General features: G+C 34.5%; 1 protein-coding gene across 2 annotated transcripts in view; it reads right to left on the reverse strand.

The window, feature by feature from the left end:
- The window catches only part of LOC136037057 (uridine-cytidine kinase 2-like), a 59156-nt gene that overhangs the window by 16791 nt on the left and 18601 nt on the right, over positions 1-23764 (reverse strand). For both annotated transcript variants that reach the window (XM_065719491.1, XM_065719492.1), the window contains exons 3-5: positions 22091-22187; positions 10390-10535; positions 6839-6936 (exon numbers count right to left, since the gene is read on the reverse strand). In XM_065719491.1, coding sequence (XP_065575563.1) covers positions 6839-6936; positions 10390-10535; positions 22091-22187 — 341 coding nt within the window. The remainder of the gene's footprint in view (positions 1-6838; positions 6937-10389; positions 10536-22090; positions 22188-23764) is intronic.

A 23764-nucleotide genomic window follows, 5' to 3' on the forward strand; every position in this document is an offset into this window, starting at 1 on the left:
ATTCTTGCGATATGAAAATTACTAGTCAATATGTTTAAATTCCAATTTAAAGTGGGTTAAGTTTTAATTTATTTCATTCTAATTAACTATGTTATCTAGTCTCTTACTTTGAAATTAAAAGCGCCTAAAATATCTAGTAATAGGTATTTTGTAATAGTAGTAAGTTTTATGCAAAAAAAAAAAAAAAAACAGTAAACTTTTTTTGTAAAAACAGTAAACAGCAAACTTTTTTTTTTATTGTGACAATACAGTGGCAAAAGAATTTTTAAATACTTCTTGGGGCAAAAGCATCCTAAAATAAAAACTTGAAAAACCGCTAAGTGATTTTATACATTTACTCTTTACTTGCAAGGCAACTAAATAAAGGTACACGTTCAGAAATTTGCTTTCGGCATAGATTCAGTTTTTTTTCCCTTAGTGAAAGGTCATTATTTATTTCTCATCTCCAATTAGCCTTCAATTAAAATCCTAAATGAGACAATAATTATAATCGAGACAGTTTTTTATTTCTTGTTCTGTCTTTTACTTTCCATTTTAACAGAAAAGAACTAAAACGAACAGACATTAACTTAAAAAAAGTATTTTTTTCAAACAGTTCGTGGTAACGAACTGTAGTAAGGAGCGACCCGGCTCAATAGTAACCAAAACTCTAAAAAATGGAATTTTGATACCAATAGCTACATCAAAAGAATCGCATTTTAATGCTGGTTTTAAATATATAAGTTTCATCAAGTTTAGTCTTACCCATCAAAAGTTACGAGCCTGAGAAAATTTCCGTTATTTTAGAAAATAGGGGGAAACGCCCCCTAAAAGTCATAGAATCTTAACGAAAATCACACCATCAGATTCAGCGTATCAGAGAACCCTACTGTAGAAGTTTCGAGCTCCTATCTACAAAAATGTGGAATTTTGCATTTTTTACCAGAAGGCAGATCACGGATGCGTGTTTATTTGTTTTTTTGTTTGTTTTTTTTTTTTTTTTTTCCCAGGGGTGATCGTATCGACCCAGTTGTCCTAGAATGTTGCAAGAGGGCTCATTCTAACGGAAATGAAAAGTTCTAGTGCCCTTTTTAAGTGACAAAAAAAATTGGAGGGCACCTAGGCCCCCTCCCACGCTAATTATTTTCCCAAAGTCAACGGATCAAAATTCTGAGATAGCCATTTTATTCAGCATAGTCGAAAAACCTTATAACTATGTCTTTGGGGACGATTTACTCCCCCACAGTCCCCGTGGGAGGGGCAACAAGTTACAAACTTTGACCTGTGCTTACATATAGTAATGGTTATTGGGAAGTATACAGGCGTTTTCAGGAGGATTTTTTTGGTTTGGGGGAGGGGTTGAGAAGAGGGGGATATGCTGGGGGAACTTTCCTTCGAGAATTTGTAATGGGAGAAGAAAATTTCCATGAAGGGAGAGCAGGATTTACTAGCATTATTTAAAAAAAAAAAACAATTAAAAAATAAAAGTGAAAAAGCTTTTTCAGCTGGAAGTAAGGAACAGCAATAAAACTTAAAACAAACAGAAATTATTACCCATATGAGGGGCTCACCTCCTTCTAATACCTCGCTCTTTACGCTAAAGTATTTTCGGTAATTTCAACTACTTATTCTACGGCTTTTGTGATTCAGGGGGTCATTCTTAATGAATTGGGATAAAATTTAAGCTTTAGTGTAAAGAGCGAGGTACTGACGATGGGGCGAATCCCCTCATATATGTAATAAAAACATGAGAATACAAAAGTTCTTTACGTAAGCTAATTTATAAGTTACGTAAATCTTTTACCAATAAAAAGATTCGTAAAAAATTAAAAGTTCTAGTTGCCTTTTTAATTAACCAAAAAATCGGGGGGCAACTAGGCTTCGTCCCCCGCTCTTTTTTTCTCAAAATCATTCGATCAAAATTATGAGAAAGCCATTGAGCCAAAAAAAAAAAAATATGCAAATTTCGTTTTGATTATTCCTCTGCGGAGAGCCAAAATCAAAACATGCATTGATTCAAAAACGTTCAGAAATTAAATAAAAAAAACAAGTTTTTTCAACTGAAAGTAAGGAGTGACATCAAAACTTAAAACGCACAGAAATTACTTCGTATATGAAAGAAGCTGCTTCCTCATCAACGCCCCGCTCTTTACGCTAAAGTTTTTTACTGCTTTAGAAAGAAGAATTGAGAGAAAGAGTCAAACTTTAGCGTAAAGAGCGGGGCGTTGATGAGGAAGCAGCCTCTTTCATATACGAAGTAATTTCTGTGCGTTTTAAGTTTTGATGTCACTTCTTACTTTCAGTTGAAAAAACTTGTTTTTTTTATTTAATCAAAAGTAAAGAGCGAAGCTCTGCCATAGCAGAGCAAAAAAAAAGATAATAGAAACAACAATGAACTGAAACTTAAAAGAATCAGATATTAGACTTAATAAATTAAGTCTTAATAAATGAAACCAATAATGAACTTGTAGCGTACCAAAGATAAAGCCCATCTTCAACTCAAACATAAAACGAACAGAAATTTCTAAATAAATGAAGCGGTAAGTCGCCTTTTAGAAAACAGATATTAAAGTTAAAAGAAAAAAATATTGGACTTAATGAAAAAGGAAACCCATAATAAACTAATAAAAAACGTGTTATAATTGGGGTGCAAGGGTGACGACTTCCCATATAATATATCTAGTAATTTCTGTTCGTTTTGAGTTTGAGTTGAATATCAGCTTTATTTTTTTTTATTTTTAGTTAATTATTGGTTTTAATTTTTTATTAAGTCTAATATCTGTTCTTTAACTTTTAGTTCAATGTTTGTTATAATTTCACTTTTTTTTGCTCAAGCCATAGCTTCAATCTTCAGTTAATAAAAATAAGAACTAGTTTTTTTTTATTGCTTAGAAATGATGGCAATAGAAAAAAACGTTCTAATCAATTTCCTAGAATTCTGTGTTTCGTCAAGGACAAATATTTAACTTACGTTCATCAAGATTACGTCAAGTATAAGCAAACAGTTGAAATATTGAATTGAATAAGTAGAACGAACTTAATAGCAAGAGCTTGTTATCAGGAAACTTGATCTGGAGTAATTAATAAAAAACAGTAGCTAAGAGCTCATATGGCACTTGTGACGAGGTCGGAAGAGCCAAGAGCTCATATGGTATGAGCTCTAGCAAAATTCTAAGAATCAATAGATTGCTTTAAAAGGAAAATCAGAGGCTTCATGCCGGTCGGGATTTAAAATAAGAGGTCACGAGGTCCTTCTAAATATCAAGATTCATTAAGATCCGATCACCCACTCGCAAGTTAAAAATAACTCAATTTTCCTAAATTTTTCCTCTCCCTTCAGCCCTCCAGATGTTCGAATCGGGGAAAACGACTTTATCAAGTCAATTTGTACAGCTCCCTGACACACCTACCAATTTTCATCGTCCTAGCACGTCCAGAAGCATCAAACTCGCCAAAGCACTGAACCCCACCATCTAACTCTCCCAAAGAGAGTGGATCCAGTCCGGTTACGTCAGTCTCGTATCTACGACATTTATAAGCATTTTCCAAGATTTCTGTTTTCCCCGTACAGCTCCCCCCAAGGTAAACAGATCTGGTCAGGATTTGAAATAAGAGCTCTGAGACATGAGTTCCTTCTAAATATCAAATTTCATTAAGATCCGGTCACCCGTTCTTAAGTTAAAGATACCTCAATTTTTCTAACTTTTCCAAATTAACAACCCCCAGCCAAGTTTCATCCCGATATCTCCACTCTAAGCGTTTTCCAAGATTTACGATTTCCAAGATTTCTGTCCCCCCCTCCAACCCTCTATGTCCCCGGATCCGATCGAATCCGGTCGGAAAATCGAATCCGGAAAATCCGGAACCAAATTTTCGATTTGAAAATGAAGCATCTGAGACATAAGATTCTTCTAAATATAAAGTTTCATTGAGATCCGATGACCCATTCGTAAAATACCTCGATTTCACATTTTTCAAGAATTCCGGCTTCCCCGTCCAACTCCCTTCAATGTCACCGGATCTGGTTAGGATTTAAAATAAGAGTTTTAAAGCACAAGATCCTCCTAGATATCAAATTTCGTTAGGATCTGATCACCCGTTCGTAAGTTACAAATACATCATTTTTTTTCTAATTTCTCTGAATTACTCCCCCCCCCCTCCAACTCCACCAAAGAGAGCGGATCCGGCCCGGTTATGTCAGTCACCTATCTTGGACTTATTCTTATTCTTTCCACCAAGTTTCATCCTGATCTCTCCGCTTTAAGCGTGTTCCAGTATTTTTGCCCCCCCCCATAATGACACTGGACCCTGTCGGGATAAAAATAAGAGATCTAAGTTTCGAGGTCCTTCTAAATATGAAATTTCATTAAGATATTATCACTCTTTCGCAAGTTAAAAATACCTCATTTTTTCGAATTTTTAGAATTAACCTCCCTCCCCCCAACTCCCCCCAAAAGAGCAGATCCGTTCCGATTATGTCAATCCCGTATCTAGGACTTGTGCTTATTTTTCCCACCAAGTTTCATCCCGATCCCTCCGCTCTAAGCATTTTCCAAGAGGAAAGAGGGACGAAACAGCTTATTGATAATCTTGAATAAATGCCAAATAGGTATCCACGAGTTTATATAATTATCATAACAGAATTTAAAGGTCCTGACTCCATATTCTAATCCGTCTTTTAAGTTACATTTCCACAAAAGGAGAGTAAAGATCCTGTACTAGTCCTCAAGAACTCTGAAAAAAAAACCGACTTCAAACTGTCACTCTTTTGATTTTTTATAGGGGGGGGGGAGAGGAATAAGAATGACTTCCTGGTAACTCAAAAAATTCTTTTACTGCTACATGAATAGATGGTAAAATTCTAGTTAAGTGACTTCTTGCTATCTCAGAAAGGGGTTAGGTTAGGAAAATGAAACTTTCAGGGATGGGTCTACAGGCTAAAGTATATCCTGGGAAGATATTTTGAAATACCTACCTCCACTCCTTCTCCCTCTAGAGGGCCCCAGCCTTTGATGACCTTTAAAAATAAGTGTGTGATAAAAGTGAAACCTTGGAAAATAGATCTTCTGCTTAAATGAAGTAAAACAAAATTGTTTTCATCTTAACAACTTTGCTCAATCCCAATTTAAAAGATTTTAAAGATATACAAATACATTTCCTAAATTTTGAAAAAAAACATTGATATGGCTCAAAATTCTACTCAAATAACAGGAATTGTATTTTCAGTACTAAAGGCAGGGAAAAAGCATCTGGTAACTAAAAATTAAGGTAAAATGTTGTTTGTCAAATTTTCAATAGGTATAGACCTGTCATGTAGCCAAATTTCAAGGCCCTCCAGAGGGAGAAGGAGTAGAGGTGGGTACTTAAAAATACCTTCCCGGGATATACTTTAGCCTATAGACCCATCTCCAAAAGCATCATTTTCCTAATCTAACCCCTTTCTGAGATAGCAATTTTACCGAAGTGGTTTTCAAAATTATTTTCGCTTCACAACTTTGCTCAATCCCAATTTATAAGGTTTTAAAGATATACAAATACATTTCCTAAATTTTGAAAAAAAAAAAAAACAACATTGATATGGCTCAAAATTCTACTCAAATAACAGGAATTGCATTTTCAGTACTAAAGGCAGGGAAAAAGCAACTGGTAACTAAAAATTAAGGTAAAATGTTGTTTTGTCAAAATTTCAATAGGTATAGACCTGTCATGTAGCCAAATTTCAAGGCCCTCCAGAGGGAGACAGAGTAAAGGTGAGTACTTTAAAATACCTTCCCGGGATATACTTTAGCCTGTAGACCCATCTCCAAAGTTTCATTTTCCTAACGCAACCCCTTTCTGAGATAGCAATTTTACCGAAATGGATATACAACCAACTAGGATGTTTCTACGTTCGTGTCTTAACATCCTTCCTGCTTGTAAAACTTGAAAAACCCTAAAAGCTTAAAAGACTGAGAATTACCAGCTTTCGGAAATAATTGCTATAATTAACGGTAATTATAGTCAGTACAGCATGAAATATATGATCTTACAATTAAGATTAGTTAAAATGAATTAGATTAAGCTAGAATACAGTTAGATAAGCAAGAGCTGGTAGTAAGACAAATCATTTATGCTCCTGTTTTTACTCTCTGCTACTTGGTAGAGCCAGAAAAATGTTAATATTATCGGGCACAAGGCGAGGATTGCTTCTTTTAAGATGGAAAAGGGGGATAGTCACCATCAAGTGAAAGCACCTGGTTAATACTAATCTTACGGAAACGACTGTAACATTTAGCTCCCAGTCAAAAGTAGTTGTCAAAACAACTAAATTCTTATCCTATAGTATTAACCTAACAATACTTAGCTGTTCGTTGCTAGAATAAAACATTTAAAATTTACTTTTGTCTAGCCGGTTACAATTGACTTAACTCTTTTTATTATTTGTTTTCAACGTGCCTAGGTTTTCAGAAATTTGTGCAAAAAACTCTGCCATTCCTGTAAGCAAAGGAAAAAAATGTAGGCGAAAAATGAAAGCAAAGGAAACATGGAAAAAAATTTGGCAATTCTTACGACCAACAGTCTAATAACGAGAAACCAACGAGAATTCTTAAATATTTGGAGAAAATTTAAGAATGAGAATTCTTGAAAAGTTGGGTAGGATATCATTTTTTAAACTAAGAAATTGAATTCTAAGGTATTCTTAAGTAATTGAGGATTTTTAAGCACTTAGCAAGAAACAAATGCACCTGGAGGGCCTACATAAGAGTGTTTAATGAAGTCGTGCTCATATGAATAAGTGAGAATTTTATTGTTTCAGTAAATATATTGGAATTGGAACAAAACCTTAAAATTATCAAAGGCAGAGTAGATAGGTACTTACTGGCAGGCAGAATTCTTCAAAGGCAGGTTTCACTAGAGTTGTATACTGATGCAAAACTTTGTTAAGATCTCTTCCTCTCTCTGTAATATCTCTTAAGACTAAAAAAGAACAAAAGAAGAATTAAAAGAAAAATATTAACAGCTGAAAAACAAACTCTGTTTGTTTCAGACGGAGCCCTTTGCTCCCTTCTTTGTAGTGAGATTACTGTGGGAAGTTTAGCACACGGGAAGAAAATCAAATTCTGAACCAAGACAAGTCAACTTTTTCCTATGCTGATCAATACATCTCTGTCAACTGATGACATCAGTTTCCACGTTTAAAGTCCGTTCAAGACGTAAATTTTTTGAAAAATTTTAACGGGTCGACATCTTCAAAGTCGTGAAAAAAAAAGATAATAAATCTCTGCCTAATAGGTTCAAGTCATAATTTGGTGCTAAACCAGCCGAGTCCTAATTAACTTCAAAATTTGCAGGTCCTTCGTTGCAGCAACGACCCAAATCCATGTTCAGTAAAAAAATAACTAAGTCCAAGTTGTACTTACTGCCACCTTTTGAAACAGTTCGTGATAACGAACTGTAAGTAAGAAGTGATGCGGCTCAATGGTAACCAAAACTCTGAAAAACAGAGTCTTGATAACAACGGTTACATCAAATGAACCAAATTTTGAGGCTTATTCAAAATGTCTAAAATTTTGAACATTGAAGTTTGAAGTTTAATGTTACCCATAAAAAATTACGCGCCCTGACATAATTTGCTTAGTTTTTTAAAAAGGGGGAAAAACTCCACAAAACATTAAGTGAAATTAATGAAAATCACACCATCAGATTCAGCATATACGAGAGCCTTACGTAGAGGTTTCAAGTTCCTATATACAAAAATGTGGAATTCAGCATTTTTTGCCGAAAGGAAAATCACAGATACGTCTTTATTTGTTTGATTGTTTTTCTCAGGGGTTATCGTACCGAACCAGTGATCCTAGAAGATTAGGAGAGTGCTCATTTAATCATAAATCAAAAGTTTTCATGTCCTTTTTAAGTGATCAAAAATTTTAAGATTTTAAAAAACTTTAGTGCAAAGAGCGAGGTATTGAAGAGACGGCAGCCCCCTCATACACGTAATAACTTTTGTTCGTTTTAAGTTTTAATAATACTCCTTACTTTCAGTTGAAAAAACTTGTTTTCTTTTATTTAATAAGCAGAAAGGCAGGCAGGTAATATCTTCAATAAATCAGAAACATTTTCAACAACATTTTAAATAAGAAACATTTTCAAAATGAGTAATTTGAGGCACAAACTGGGCCGATACCCGTGTAGCATACCCCCTCTCCTACAAACATTTTAAGCAGAAGGGTGGGCATATTACAGGTCTTTAAAGTTGATTTTTAATCCATGTTAATGAAGAAAAGTAGGTAAGTTACACCTTGTTTAAAATAGATTCACGCAGGTATCTTTGATCACCATAATTAAATCGAGTCTGTGACCACTCCAACACCCAACCCTATTCCCAACTCTTTAGCAGAAAGCTACCCATGTTTCAACCTTTCTGAACTGGAATCACGCAAGGTAACCCATTTGATTCGAGAGCCAGTGTGCCAATAACCTTTTGCCACCAGCAACATTAACGGAAAAGCAAACATTTGGCTCCTTTTTAAACTGAAATCATGGAAGAATTTTTAACCCCTGTGACAGGAGGACCTAAATGGGCACAAGACCACTCAAATGGCCGAACTTGCGTTCTTGTCAAATACCAATAAACATTGAAAACGGCACAGTCAATAGCTGTACAAAATACTGTCATATTGAACACTCTTCAATTTAAATAAATAAAGTTATTGCCTGTTCTACAAAGGGAACTTAAGAAACAAGAGCTAAGAGCTCATATAGCACTTGTGACGAGGCCGGAAGAGCCAAAAGCCTATATGGTATGAGCTCTATCAAAATTTTAAGAATCAATAGATTGATTTAAAAGGCAAATCAGAGGCTTAGTGCCGGTTGGGATTTAAAATAAGAGCTCAGAGACACGAGGTCCTTTTAAATATCAAAATTCATTAAGATCCGATCACCCACTCGTAAGTTAAAAATACCTCATTTTTTCTAGTTTTTCCTCCCCCTTCAGCCTCAAGATGGAAACGACTTATCAAGTCATTTTGTGCAGGTCCCTAACACGCCTACCAATGGTCATTGTCGTAGCACGTCCAGAAGCACCAAACTTGCCAAAGCACTGGACCCCCCAACTCCCCTAAAGAGAGCGGATCCAGTCTACTTACGTCAATCACATATCTCCGACATTTGCTTATTCTACAAACCAAGTTTCATCCCGATCTCTCCACTCTAAGCGTTTTCCAAGATTTCCCCACAATGTCACCAGATCTGGTCGCTATTTAGAATAACAGCTCTGACGCACAAGATCATTCTAAATATCAAATTTCATTAAGATCTGATGACCCATTCGCAAGTTACAAATGCCTCATTTTTTCAATTTTTTCCTAATTACCCCCCAATTCCCCCAAAGAGAGCGGATTCGGTCCAGTTATGTCAGCCACGTATCTTGGACTTGTGCTTATTCTTCCTACCAAGTTACATCCTGATCTCTCCACTCTAAGCCTTTTCCCAGATTTCCGGTTCCCGCCACCCCAACTCCCACCAATAACACTGGATCTGGTCAGGATTTGAAACAAGAGATCTGAGTTATGAGGACCTTTTAAATATAAAATTTTTTAAAGATCCGATCACTCCTTCGAATGTTAAAAATACCTTATTTTTTCTAATTTTTCAGAATTAACCCTCCCTCTCAACTACCCCAAATAGAGCAGATCCGTTCCAGTTATGTCAATCATGTATCTAGGACTTGTGCATATTCTCCCCGCCAAGTTTCATCTCGATCCCTCCACTCTAAGCGTTTTCCAAGATTTTAGGTTTCCCCCTCCAACTCCCCCCAATGTGACTGGATCCGGTCGGGATTTAAAATAAGAGCTCTGAGACACATTAACCTTCTAAATATCAAATTTCATTAAGACCCGATCACCGAGGTTAATACCAAGTGCCTTAACAACTAAATCAAAGAGAGACATGTTACTTCCTACTAGCTCTATAGAGGGAGGGGGAATGTGAGTCGGGAAAATATACTAGACAACTGAGGATCAAAAAGAGCATTAAGCCCAAATATTCTGCATAAAGTATCCCTCCTCCAACCCAGAGTGGTCTATTTAAATTTTGAAGGAGAAATGGTAAGAGAACCTGGTTTGACTGTATATAATTCTTAAAGTCTTTCTTGTATTGACTCTATGTTTCTGTGTTTGCTTTGGCAAGTGCGTAGTACAAGACTGGGCAGGTGTTCTATAAACGGGGTTGAAGGAATTCTTAGGTGTTTGTGTGGGGGACACAAGCTATCGAAAAGTATAAGGAGGGAAAGCAAACAGCCAGCTTGGGGATTTTTTTTTTCAATATGTTTATTGGCTTAAATCAGAGCCAATAATTACTCCTAGAAGGTGGGTTTGTGCAAAGTGCAGCCCAATGGCCAATTATAAACTTGAAAGAAAGGGGGAAATATACCTCTTCTAGCAAGACGAGTATCAGCATCAGTATCTACGAAGAGCTTCATATCAAAAAGTTCCCTCACTTCTTGCGTATAAAACACCAGAATTCCTTCAAATACTACAACATCAGCTGGGTATAATGTTGCCTGTTTGCCTTCAATCCTGAAACAAAATGCAACATTCGCAAATCATATTCAAAGGTACAAATTGCGACTAAAAGCATTTAGAAATAAAATAATTAATTTTAGATCATAATTACAAAACTCAATAAGTAAATACACAAGCATAAGGCTTTTAGTGTCTATTAATCTTCACAGACAGTCTGTGCGACAAAACAAGCAGCACGCCACGATTACAAGTGCTCAATTGTGGCGCCAAGATCTGATTTTAGAGCAAATACTAATTTTATTCTTAATCAGGGTTCTATTCTTTTCTTGAAATGATTTTCCAGGACTTTTCCAGCAAAATTTGAAGACATTTTCCGCTACTAACTGGCCACTATATAAGCACAGCTATTACATCTAGGACTAGGCGACATGTCAACATTATCATCATACCGAGGTATATTTTGAAATAGATATTATACTGTATCTTTACCATTATATCGGTATTATAGTTGTGCAAAGATTGTCATCTCTAACAATCCCACCTTCATTCCTCTACTTGCAATGCACCACAACTAATACACAAGTTATTATCTTTTTTAGTCCTTATTAAATAAAAAAAAACAAGTTTTTTTTAACTGAAAGTAAGGGGCGACATTAAAATTTAAAACGAACAGAAATTACTCCGTGTATGAAAGGGGCTGTTCCTCCCTCAACGTCCCGCTCTTTACGTTAAAGTTTTACTCTTTCTGTCAATTCTACTTTATTAAACAGTAAATAACTTTAGCGTAAAGAGCGGGACGTTGAGGGAGGACAGTCCCTTTCATACACGGAGTAATTTCTGTTCGTTTTAAATTTTAATGTCGCTCCTTACTTTCAGTTAAAAGAACCTGTTTTTTTATTTAATTTCTGAACATTTTTTAATTCATGCATTTTTTTTTGCCCTCCCCAAATGAATAATTAAAACGAAATTTGAGTGTAATTTTTTTTCTAAATGGCTTTCTCTTAGTTTTGATCAGACGATTTTGAGAAAAAGGGTGGGAGAGGAGGCCTAGTAGCCCTCCAATTTTTCGGTTACTTAAAAAGGCAACTAGAATTTTTAATTTTTAACGAACGTTTTTATTAGTTAAGAATATACATAACTTACAAATTAACTTACGTAACGAACTTCTATATTCGTATATTTTTATTATGAATATGAGGGGGTTTGCCCCCTCGTTAATACCTCGCTCTTTACACTAAAGCTTTAATTTTGTCCCAATTCTTTAAAATTGACCCCTGAATCACAAAGGCTGCAGAATAAATAGTTGAAATTACTAAAAATACTTTAGCTTAAAGAGGGAGGTATTTAGGAAGAGATGGGCCCCCCATGTGCGTAATAATCTCTGTCCGTTTTAAGTTTTAACGCTGGTCCTTCATATTTATTTTTTCATTGTTTTTTTTTTAAATAATGCTAGAAAATACTGCGCCCCCTTCATGAAATTTCTCTTCTCCCATGACAAATTCTTCCAAGGGAAGATCCTTCCATTTAGCCCCCTCCTCTCAATCCCCCCCAACCAAAAAATCCCCCTGAAAAGGTTTGTACACTTCCAAAATAATAGTTACTGTATGTAAACGCTGGTCAAAGTTTGTAACTTGCAGCCCCTCCCCTGGGGACTGTGGGGAAGTAAATCAGCCCCAAAGACATAGTTATTATGTGTTTCGACTATATTGAACAAAATGGCTATCTCAAAATTTTGATCCGTTGACTTTAGGAAAAAAATGAGCGTGGGAGGGGGCCTAGGTGCCCTCCAATTTTTTTGGTCACTTAAAAAGGGCACTAGAACTTTTATTTCAGTTAGAACGAGCCCTGTCGCGACATTCTAGGACCACTTGGTCGATACGATCAACCCTGGAAAAAAAACACACACCCGCGATCGGTCTTCTGGCAAAAAATACTAAGTTCCGCATTTTTGTAGATAAGAGCTTGAAACTTTTACATTAGGGTTCTCTGATACCCTGAATGCGATGATGTGATTTTCGTTAAGATCGTATAACTTTTAGGGGGGTTTCCTCTATTTTCCAAAACAAGGCAAATTTTCTCAGGCTCCTAACTTTTGATGAGTAAGACTAAATGTGTTGAAACTTATATATTTAAAATCAGCATAAAAATCCAATTCTTTTGATATATCAATTAGTATCAAAATTCCGTTTTTTAGAGTTTCGTTTACTATTGGGCCGGGTCGCTCCATACTACAGTTCGTTACCACGAACTGTTTGATAATGCTATGATATGTTACGATATCAGCTTAAAGGTCCAATTTCCCAAAGTCAAGCTGTGTTTACAATCAGTCACTAAAGCTAGAAAATATCAACTATTATGACACTTTCAAATTAATTGCATCTGCTGCCCCTCTTTCTGCAAAGGCAGTTTTTCGTCAGGTCTTTCCAGTTTAGTAATTTCTCTCTCTCTCCTTTGTTTTTTATTTTTCCTATTTTCTCTTTCCCTACTGTTTCTCCTTTTTGAAATTCTTTCCTAACTGATTTTTCTCTCTCTTATTCTTTTTAAAATTGTTTTCAAGAATCTTCTCAACTTTTAATGTCCTTGTTTATTTGTCCTTTTCTTACTCTATTCTAGTGTTTGTTATTCCACATCTTCATTTCATATGTACTGTTTGATTTAGGGTATTATTTATGGTTCTTTTATTGCTTTATTATTGTGTTGTATGGCCCATAACATGGAAAGCTTCTTTGGCCGAATAATTTTTTTTCTTTTACGTTTCTAATAGTGTTTTAGTATTAATAAAATGAGTGATTGATTTGATTGATGGATTGCACGCACCAAGGCACATTACGCATAGATAATGACATAAATTAACTTTAATACATTTAAAACCTCCTCTTTATCATTAAAATTCAATTAAAGAACAAAACATGCTTTGTTGTGGATGTATAATCTCTCTTTGAAAAGTATCAGTGGTATCCTATAAGGATAAATAAAATAAGAATCTGGAATGAAATGATTACAGAAACAATGTTGTTTCAAGATTAGAAAATTAGTTTACAGATTTGTCTGTGGATTCTAAGACAAATTGAAGTAAGCATATCACTTCAGCATATAAACTACACAACTACATAAAAGGTTACTTTTTATATTTATCTTCAACACCTAGACCCAGAGAGAGGACTGGAAATATATCCATCTCTTCTAATCCAGAAACAATGTTGTTTCTGGATTAGAAAATTAGTTTACAGATTTGTCTATGGATTCTAAGACCAACTGAAGTAAGCACATCACTGTAGTATATAAACTACATAACTACATAAAACTACATAAAAGGTTACTTTTTATATTTATCTTCAACACCTAGGCCCAGAGAGAGGACTGGAAATATATCCATCTCTTCTAATCCAGAAAAAATGTTGTTTCTGAATCAGAAAATTAGTTTACAAATTTGTCTGTGGATTCTAAGACAAATTGAAGTAAGCACATCACTGTAGCATATACTACTTAAAAGGCTAGTTTTTATATTTATCTTCAATACCTAGGCCCAGAGAGAGGACTGGAAATAACATACATCTCTTTATTTGTATTAAATAAAAAAATACAAGTTTTTTTAACTGAAAGTAAGGAGCGATATTAAAACGAACAGAAGTTACTCCGTATATGAAAGGGACTGTTCCCTCCTCAACACCCCACTCTTTACGCTAAAGTTTGACTCTTTCTCTCAACTCTACTTTTTAAAACAGTAAAAAAATTTAGCGTAAAGAGCGGGGCGTTGAGGAGGGAACAGTCCCTTTTATATACGGAGTAGTTTCTGTTCGTTTTAAGTTTTAATATCGCTCCTTACTTTCAGTTAAAAAACTTGTTTTTTTATATTTATTTTCTGAACATTTTGAATTAATGCATGTTTTGATTTTGGCTCTCCGCACATGAATAATTAAAACGTAATTTGCGTATTAATTTATTTTTTTGGCTAAATGGCTTCCTCACAGTTTTAACCGGAAGATTTTGGGAAAAAAGGAGCGACGAGTAGGCCTAGTTACCCTCCTCTTTTTTGGTTATTTAAAAAGGCAACTAGAACTTTTAATTTTTTACGAACGTTTTTATTAGTAAAAATATACGTAACTTACGTAACGAGCTTCTATATTCGTATGTTCTTATTACGTATACGAGGGGGTTCATCCCCTCGTCAATACCTCGCTTTTTACACTAAAGCTTAAATTTGTACCAATTCCTTAAGAATGACCACTGAATCACAAAGGCCGTAGAATAAATAATTGAAATTAATAAAATTACTTTAGCGTAAAGAGCGAGGTATTAGGAGGAGGTGAACTCCTCATATGCATAATAATTTCGGTTCATTTTAAGTTTTAACGCTGCTCCTTACTTTCAGATGAAAACACTTTTACATATTCTATTTTTCCTTGTTCTTAAAAAAAAATGATAAAAAATCCTGCACTCCCTTCATAGAAATTTTTTCTCCCGTGTCAAATTCCTCCATGGAGAGTTCCCCTCTGCGTAACCCCGTCCCCTCAACCCCTCCCCCAACCAAAAAAATCCCCTTGAAAGCGTATGTACACTTCCCAATAACCATTACTATATGGAAACACTGGTCAAAGTTTGTAACTTGCAGCCCCTCCCACGGGGACTGTGGGGGAGTAAGTCGTCCCCAAAGAAATAGTTATTAGGTTTTTCGACTATGTTGAATAAAATGGCTATCTCGGGAATTTATCCGGTGACTTTGGGAGAAAGATGAGTGCGGGAGGGGGCCTAGGTGCCCTCGAATTTTTTTGGCCACTTCAAAAAGGCACTAGAACATTTAATTTCCGTTAGAATGAGCCCTCTCACGACATTCTAGGACAACTGAGTCGATACGATTAGCCGGAAAAAAAAAACACGCACCCGTGACCTGTCTCGTGGCAAAAAATTCAAAATTCCACATTTTTGTAGATAGGAGCTTGAAACTTCTACAGTAGGGTTCTCTGATACGTTAAATCTGATGGTGTAATTTTCGTTAAGATTCTATGACTTTTAAGGGATGTTTTTTCCTATTTTCTAAATAAGCCAAATTTTCTCAGGCTCCTAACTTGTGATGGATAAGTCTAAACTTAATGAAACTAATTCCGTTTTTTAGAGTCTAGGTTACTACCGGTTAGTACCGGGTCACTCCTTACTACAGTTCGTTACCACGAACTGTTTGATTAAACAAACTAAACAAGTTGTTTCTAAACTGAAAGTAATGAACGAGATTAAAACTTGGAACAAAATATAAATTATTCTGTATATGAAAGAGGCTATTCCCTCCTCAACGCCAATCTCTTTAAGCTAAAGTTTGGCTCTTTGTCACAACTCTACTTTTTAAAACAATATAGACTTGAGCGTAAACAGCGGGGCGTTGAGGAGGGGACAGCCCCTTTCATACGTAGAATAATTTCTGTTCGTCTTAAGCATAATCTCGCTCCTTACATTCAGTTAAAAAGTTGTTTTTTTTATTTAATTCTATCATGGATTGGCTGAAACGAATGTTGACTTTCAATACATCGTCCAGAGACAACTACAGAAATTACGAAAAAACAGAAAAACAACAATTCTTTGCGGTTTGTCAGTACAAAATCCTTTTTTTCTTTTTTTTTCGGAGTTCAGAGTTTTAAGACCTTAAACCTTAAGAACTATTCACATTGAGATCTTACTGATACTGAGATTTTCAGCTTTTTATATGTTTTTCTTGGCTAAAAATATTCCATGAAAAATTATAACTGTCTCAGATTTGCATTAGTTAAATCTTGGTATTAGAAAAATATTACTGTGAATAATTAAAGAAAAATACACAATGTATATTTTTAAAGGTCCTTTGGATGCACAATAAAGCCAATATAACCTACATTCTACAGCATTGGCCATTTAGCCCTGAGACCCCACCCCCCTAGATGTTTAATATTCACCGTCAATTCAAAATCAATATGCATCATTAGAGCCGTACTAAGAATGTAGTTTTGGGTTTTGGGTCTTTAACTTCCCCTGAGTGGTTGCCCATACTTTTCCACATGGTTTACGTCTTGGAGTGCCACTTTTTTTCAAAACTCCGTTAGTCTTTGCACCCACAAAGGTACACTTCGTGTCAGACGCCACAAACTTACGGCACACGCAGCGTGTCGCTCTTATGGTATACGATTTCGTATGTGGGCAATTCTTTTCTGAAAATGTAAAGAATTATTCTAAAACAAGCTCTTTTTGGCCACTTATTGGCTGAAGCACACCTTCTATGTTGAGCATAGAATTCAAACTAACCATTAAAGGAAACCATAGGAGGAAAATAGAGCTAAAGAAGGGGAAAGCAATATAAAATAAGAAATAAGAGGGGGGCGGGGTTGCTGGCTAGAAAAGAAAATCATATATGCTATCAAATCAGAATATATTCAATTTTCCATCGCAAAATATTTAATTGGTTCGTATATGTAGGCTAAAATGACGTTTTTATAGTCATTTTAGGGTTTCAAGATGGTTTTATTTTGGCCTTATAGCAGTACAGCTCATTACTATTGTAATCATAACTGTACAGACGTAGGAGGTTAGTTGTATTCTCCCTTCCACAGTTGAATTAAAAAATAAGTGTCTAAAAAGGCATTTAAACTGGTTTTGAGCACCCTGTTTCGAAGGGTTTAGCCTGTGTGGACCTATGATTGTATTAAATAAAAAAAGAAGTTTTTTCAACTGAAAGTAACGAGCGACATTAAAACTTAAAACGAACAGAAATTACTTCGTATATGAAAGGGGATGTCCCCTCCTAAACGCCCCGATCTTTACACTAAAGTTTGACCCTTTCTAACAACTCTACTTTTTAAAACAATAAAATAACTATAAACCAAACTATTACGAATCTGCCAGCAAGATATTATATTTTTGTTCATATGTTCTTGAGCTTTTTTGTCTTTAAATTGCAATCGCTAAAGGTCTGCTAACCATATTCTCAATATCTAAAGGTCTGCAAACCGTATTCACAATTCTGAAGGCCTGTTAACCATATTCGCAATATCTAAAGGTCTGCGAACCATATTCGTAATATCTAAAGGTCTGCTAACCATATTCGCAAAATCTAAAGGTATACTAACCACATTCGCAATATCTGAAGGTCGGCTAACCATATTCGCAATATCTAAAGGTCTGCTAACCATATTCACAATATCTAAAGGTCTGTTAACCATATTCTCAATATCTAAAGGTTTGCTAACCATATTTGTAATATCTAAAGGTCTGCTATGATCCGACTCTAACGGTGAATTTCTGAAATTTGATACCCCCATACAAAACAAGTTTTTTTCTTGTGATGGTAAATAGTGAGATCATGCCATAAGGCAAGTCCAAGCAAGTAAGCAGAAGAAAGAATCCCCTCCTACCCCACACTGAGCTGAAAACCTTAAGAAAAAAACAGTTGTGGCTTAGTTGAAAAAGGTATGAAGATTTGAATGTTTTTTTTCATTCAAGTTTATAGTAACATGAAATGGGCCCTGTGCTAAATCAAAACCAAAGAGATTAGTAAGATCTTAAAACTAATATATGATCTTTAGTCAAAACTAGAAATTCGATAAAACCTTGAATTCAAGAGCTTGAACTATATTTAAGAAATTAAAATTAAATCAAACCTATTAAAAATCAGTTGTCCCATTGGTCATCCCAATCACGTGTAGTATTCCCTTTTTTTAGTACACCTATTGAATTACTTAGTAGAAATTCTTTTTCTTTTTTAATGTATTGCAATTTTTCTACGATTATCTCATTCCCAATGCTTAAAAAAAGAAATAAAAATTAAAATCTTATAGAACTGGCTGGTTTTTTCGTTTTCTTCTAAATATAATGTATGATTACGAAGATGAATATGATTGCCATGATCCAGAATAAAATATATGAATTCGGAGAATAAGAAATATTTAATTCTATTTGATTATAATCTATCCAATCTTTTCCATATTCAATCGCTCTATTTTTAAATAATTCCAGTCGAGGTTTAACCATAGCGTTCTACATGGAACGAGCTTCATCTTTTTTTTTTTTTTATGGACGTCTTGAATAATTGAGAATTGGCCATATTTAAAAAATAAACTACAAATGCCGCTACCATACTGTCTTGTGTACAATAATTGTTTCTTATTGATCAGCATTTATCATAGATAAATTTTACTAAGTAATTTCAATAAACTTTTGTCAAGTCCAAAGCATATTCAATATTCTCTACATTCACAATACAAATACAGAAGAGAGAATAACGAGGACTTTTTTTTCCCAAGACAGTAAAAGAACAAAACCTATTTGAATATTTCGGCCCTATATCTAAGGTCTGTCTTAAGCAAAGAAAATAATTTCAATAATATTAATTATACAAAATAATCTAATTCAAAATAAAACAAAAATAATACTAACAAAAACAAGCCCAATCCCAAAAGAACTACAAGATTAGCTGCAGAGAAAGCAAAAATTACAATAAGAAATTATTCCAATTTTTAATAAAAACAGTTAGTAAAATGAATGAGCCTTTTTAGCTTGTAAAATGTTAGCTTTTATCTCACAATCTTGACTGAACTTTTCGTTAAGAAATAATGATGCCTAAGCTATTTTAAAAATGGATTTTTAACCAAGAACTTATAGATTGTGTGTTATTGTTTATTATTTTCTTTGCTGAAGACGGCCCTTAGATACAGGGCTGAAAAATTCAAATAGGTTCTGTTCATTCACTGTCTTGGGAAAAAAGTCTTCATTATTCTCTCTTCTGTATTTATATGATCGAAAGGCAGTTTGATCTTCGTCATTATTTACTGTAGATTCAAATCAATTAATCTACCTAATTGATCAATTATAGTCATTTTTAGCGCGTTTATATATTCGTTTCGATTATTTGGAAGATATTACCTTTCTATAGAAATCTCACAGAGTAGCGTTCCAGGTTCTGTATTTGGGGCAAAACTCTATATCACATCAAAGATTGTATTCCCATTCACAATTGAACTACCCGACAGTGAGCAGTGAATTTATATTTTATCAACATTACTTGTAATATTAGGAACTGTAGTACCTTCATTATATTTACTATTTAGTTCAGCTTCATTTTCAAATCCTAAAATAAAAAATAAATCACTATTAAACCGAAATTTATCATTCTTTTTCAAAATAATAACAAGTTTCGTTGTTGATAGATTGGATTATATACTGACTGGGCATCGATCGAGGGATGAATTGAAATATCGAGTTAAGAAATAATTTAAACCCTCTTCATTATACAGCCCATTGGGTATAAAAACGTTAAGCCATTCATTCTTATTTGTTCCTGTATTCAAACGTATTGTTTTTAAGTTGATCACTAATGTTATACCCTGAATACCATAGTTTACATTGAGTTAAAGCTATTTCATGATCAGAGTTTTGATCTAACGTGATCGGATTACTTGTATACGACTGTCTGATTTTACTTTTGTTACCACTAATGATAATCAAAACCATTTATTAGAGAAGTATTTTACTTCATAAAATTCAAATTCTGAGATAGTTGTTGTAAATAGTATTAGAGTAATTTTTCGAAATAATATTATTTTTGAATAATGAATCGAGCAGGTCAATAGCTTCACTTCTCATTTCATCAGATGTATTTCCAGCAGTTCTGCTACCAAGCACTCTATATAATTTTTCAATCTTATCATTCGCATTCATATAAATCCCAGTTCTTGGCTGAGGTTGTATGACATCAAAGTTATCTTTAATAGCTTTTAACCTTTTTTTTGCAGAATTTTACGAACTGATACTTTTTTTAATTCCCTAGATTTAAACCTTTCATCTCTCCGCCATATCTTTGATTCAATATTCATGATTCATCTGTTACCTATTTTAAATATTGATAATTGTCTAAATAAAAAAGAGGCATTTCAAAATAGAATCCCTTAGGATCATAGTTCTTATTAATTTCTCTCAAAATTTCTTCATCTATCCAAGAATCAACATTAGCAATGAATTTTGGCTTATTCGGAGTTAAATAGCTTGACTTGAGTGTGCTTGATTGCTTACTTTTGAACTTAGTGCGTTGCTTAAAGATTGATCAAATCGTTGTAATCGTATTCTTGAATTTATCAGCAATCATATTTGTAATTTATCTTCTGCTTCAACGATTGGAGCACTCAACTTCACAGCATAGTCACGAAATCCAACTTGCTGTCCCTCCCCCTCCCCAACTCCCTCAATGACACTGGACCCGGTCAAAATTTAAAATAGGAGGTTTAAGTCATAAGGTCTTTGTGAATATCAAATTTCATTAAGATCCAATCATTCGTTCGTAAGTTAAAATACCTCATTTTTTTAATTTTTCCAAAGTAACCCTCCCTCTAACTCCCACAAAGAGAGCAGATCCATTCCGGTTATGTCAATCACGTATCTAAGACTTGTGCTTATTTTTCCCACCAAGTTTCATCCCGATCCCTCCACTCTAAGCGTCTTCCAAGAGTTCATGTTTTCCCCTCCAACTCCCCCCAATGTCACCGGATCCGGTCAGAATTTAAAATGAGAGCTCTGAAATATGATATCCTTCTAAATATCAAATTTCATTAAGATCCGATCACCAATTCGTAAGTTAAAAATACTTCATTTTTTCTAATTTTTCCGAATTAACCGTCCCCCAACTCCCCCGGGTGGTTGAATCGGGAAAACGACTATTTCTAATTTAATCTGGTCTGTTCCCTCATACGCCTGCCACATTTCATCGACCTAGTTTATCTGGAAGTGCCCAAACTAGCAAAACAGGGACAGACCAACAGAAATTTGCGATCGCTATATGTCACTTGCTAAATACCAAGTGCCATAAAAAGAATAAATGGTGGTAAAAACTCAAAGATCTGGAGCTATAAGAGGCGAGATAGGGGTCTTGAAACATAGTCAAAGATGGTAAGAAGAATAGCTGAAGATCCTCGGAGAAGCTAAAGCCGGTTGAGAAGAGTAATAATCCGAAGCCATTCAGATGTTCTTTGGTGCCAAGCAGAGCAGTGCACCATCAGGTTCCCATCGAAAGTAAAAGTAAGTATTTCATACAAATCCAGAAATTTGGTAGCCAATATTCCAAGTTTTTGAAGCAAGGAGATCCAAAGAAGAAAATTTGTAGGCCAAGCGCATGTCAATTAGCATGTTAAGTGTCTTTGGAAAAGCTTAAACGTCTGTTATTTCAATAGTTTAGAATTAAAATATTTTTCAATTTTGTTAAGTAGAATTAACGCCCAGAATGAGCGTTACTACAGAAAAAATCCTAGGTAAACAGTTGGCTTAGCCCCCTCCTCTAACCCCACTATCGAATATAATGTTTAACCTTGAAAAACGGGTTGTGTCCCCACCTCTTTAGTTCATCCAACCTAAAAGATATAGTTTCCAAACAAGACTCAGCTAATACAAGACTTTTTTTCGGATTTATAATGTTGCTGATCTTGCCTTAGTTTCCTATTTCTCCCTCTTTTATTTACAATTTGCGATGGTTTGTGCTTCTATACTAATGGTACGTTTCTTAAATACATCAGCTTTTTTTGCTTTCTGATCTTCTTTTCCATATTCCACCGGGATTAAAAATAAATTTTAATTCATATGAGTCGAAACTAACGACTAAAAATTACCTGGCATTCGATTTGAAGTCATACACTGGGATTTCGCAGGACTCCCCAGCCGTTATTCTTTTCAGCGTCTTCAGAATTAAGTGGTAATCAAAAGCATCTATAAACAAATAAACTTAAAAATTGGCTTTATCCAAAAACTAGAGAAAAGGCAATAAAGAACAAGCTTTTAAAATAAGCATTAGAATACCAAGACTCATGTTCCCTATGCAAGTTTCTTATACCTTATCCCTGCAGATCCACGATTGTAATTTTTGAACTCAAGAGGACAATTTTGTAATATCCCAATGCTTTATCGATCCACTGAAAAATATTTCTGAAATTTGCTTTGTAAGTTTTTTAGATTGAAAAATGCGCCAAAAACAAACTAAAATCAGAAAATTTTCCCATTTTGTAAGCAGGGTGTTCTTAAAAGTCCAAGCGATATCATAATTCTGGCTTGGTAAGTGGATATGGTACAAACTAATACTAATGACCTATCATGTAGTTCTGATACAAGTTAGAGACGTAGACTTGTCGCACATTTTATGCTAAACATGGACCGTAAGTGATCGTTGCCTCTCATTTAAAAAGTATCAAAGACTTGTAAAACTTGCCTTGCAAAGCAACATTCGATTTATGCTGCATTTCTGTTCTCATTCATTGCATTAGTGTCTCATAAGTAAAATTATCAGGTAAAAAATCAAGCTTAAAATGGATGAAATGCTAAATAAATATTTCCCAAATGTTCAAATATGAAATGCCATTAAAATACCAAATAATCTCGAAGCAGGAGTTGTTCCTTTTTTTTCCCTTTCTTTTTAAAATTTTATTTTATGCTTTATATATTTTTATTTATGCGTTGATTCAGAGTAGTTATTGCTGTCGAGTACCAAAAAACCTCTCCTCATCAAAATTATCAGACAAATGTTGGAAATATCCCACTTCAGATTGTTGCATGCGAACACAAAAATCGTTGCAATAGTACATAAAAGTTACAAAACACTATCCTGGTAATACAAAAATACCCAAAATAAGCCAATCAAACCGAAAATGATGCAGAGTATACTACGCCTATTGTACATCATAATACATCTAAAGACAATAAAACACAAGTTTCGCTAAGTGGGATGTTAATAACTACTATTTATGCTGACAGGGTATAATCAATAACGCATGAGTTAATTACTTCAATAAAAGCATATATACAAAGAGAGCGAACGATTACGTTTTAGCAACGAATGCACAGTATCTGATAGGTCTACCTTCAAATATGAGCAGGATGAAACTATATGCTAATCGAAAATAAGAACAGAAGTTAGAATAGTCCACTAAAACCAATTCTTAAGTTGGAATACTGTATTTAAATTCACAAAAAACGATTTTACTGCAACAGAAAAAGGGAAAAGACTAGACAAATTCAGCCATAGACTATTCAACAAAATTCAGCCATAGAAATAATTTTTTCACATTCATGATAAAAAGAGATTTTCTCTTCTTCCCTGAGAGATTGAAAAACTTGGTCAGAAAAGTTGTTTTTTTCATATTTCCTCCAAGGAGAAATCCTTTACGTGGCTGGTGAGGCCCAAGGCCTGAGCTGCTCAGTATAGCAAGCGAAATAAGCAGAGGGAGGACATTTTTAGCCAATTAAAAAAATATATACTGAAAGCTAGAAAAAAACTAAAGATTATGAAATGT

This window comes from Artemia franciscana, chromosome 16, assembly GCF_032884065.1.
Source record: "Artemia franciscana chromosome 16, ASM3288406v1, whole genome shotgun sequence".
Lineage (NCBI taxonomy): Eukaryota > Metazoa > Arthropoda > Branchiopoda > Anostraca > Artemiidae > Artemia > Artemia franciscana.